The sequence below is a fragment of the Eimeria mitis genome, genomic scaffold (genome assembly GCF_000499745.2).
Source record: "Eimeria mitis Houghton genomic scaffold, Emh_scaff394, whole genome shotgun sequence".
Taxonomy (NCBI): domain Eukaryota; phylum Apicomplexa; class Conoidasida; order Eucoccidiorida; family Eimeriidae; genus Eimeria; species Eimeria mitis.
The window spans coordinates 5,359-5,582 of record NW_013572275.1 but is presented as its reverse complement, the minus strand read 5'-3'; the positions used below and the strand labels follow the sequence as shown (position 1 = coordinate 5,582).

Genomic DNA, 224 nt, shown 5'->3' with positions numbered 1-224 from the left:
AAAAAGGCTTTTTTTCATTTTCAAGTGCTGCAGGATTAGTGAGGCAAACGAGGCCAGTAACCGTCTCCGAGGGAGTGGAGAGGCGCCGAACTGTCGGCCCGGTCTTTGGCTGCTCTCCGGAGCTCGCTGGGCCCCCAGTTTCTCGTTCGCCGCTTACTCCTTTAACGATCTTTTCTTTCTCGCCTGCACCATCTTCTTCCACCTTATCAGTTGATCCCGCAGAT

General features: G+C 53.6%; 1 protein-coding gene across 1 annotated transcript in view; it reads right to left on the bottom strand.

Annotated features, from left to right (window-relative positions):
• Window positions 1-206: 206 nt before the first annotated feature.
• Window positions 207-224, bottom strand: part of EMH_0010740 (SAG family member) — a gene marked incomplete at both ends in the record, with an annotated part of 4,142 nt that continues 4,124 nt past the window's right edge. The window contains one exon of the mRNA XM_013499041.1: window positions 207-224. Within this exon, the coding sequence (XP_013354495.1) occupies window positions 207-224 (18 nt within the window).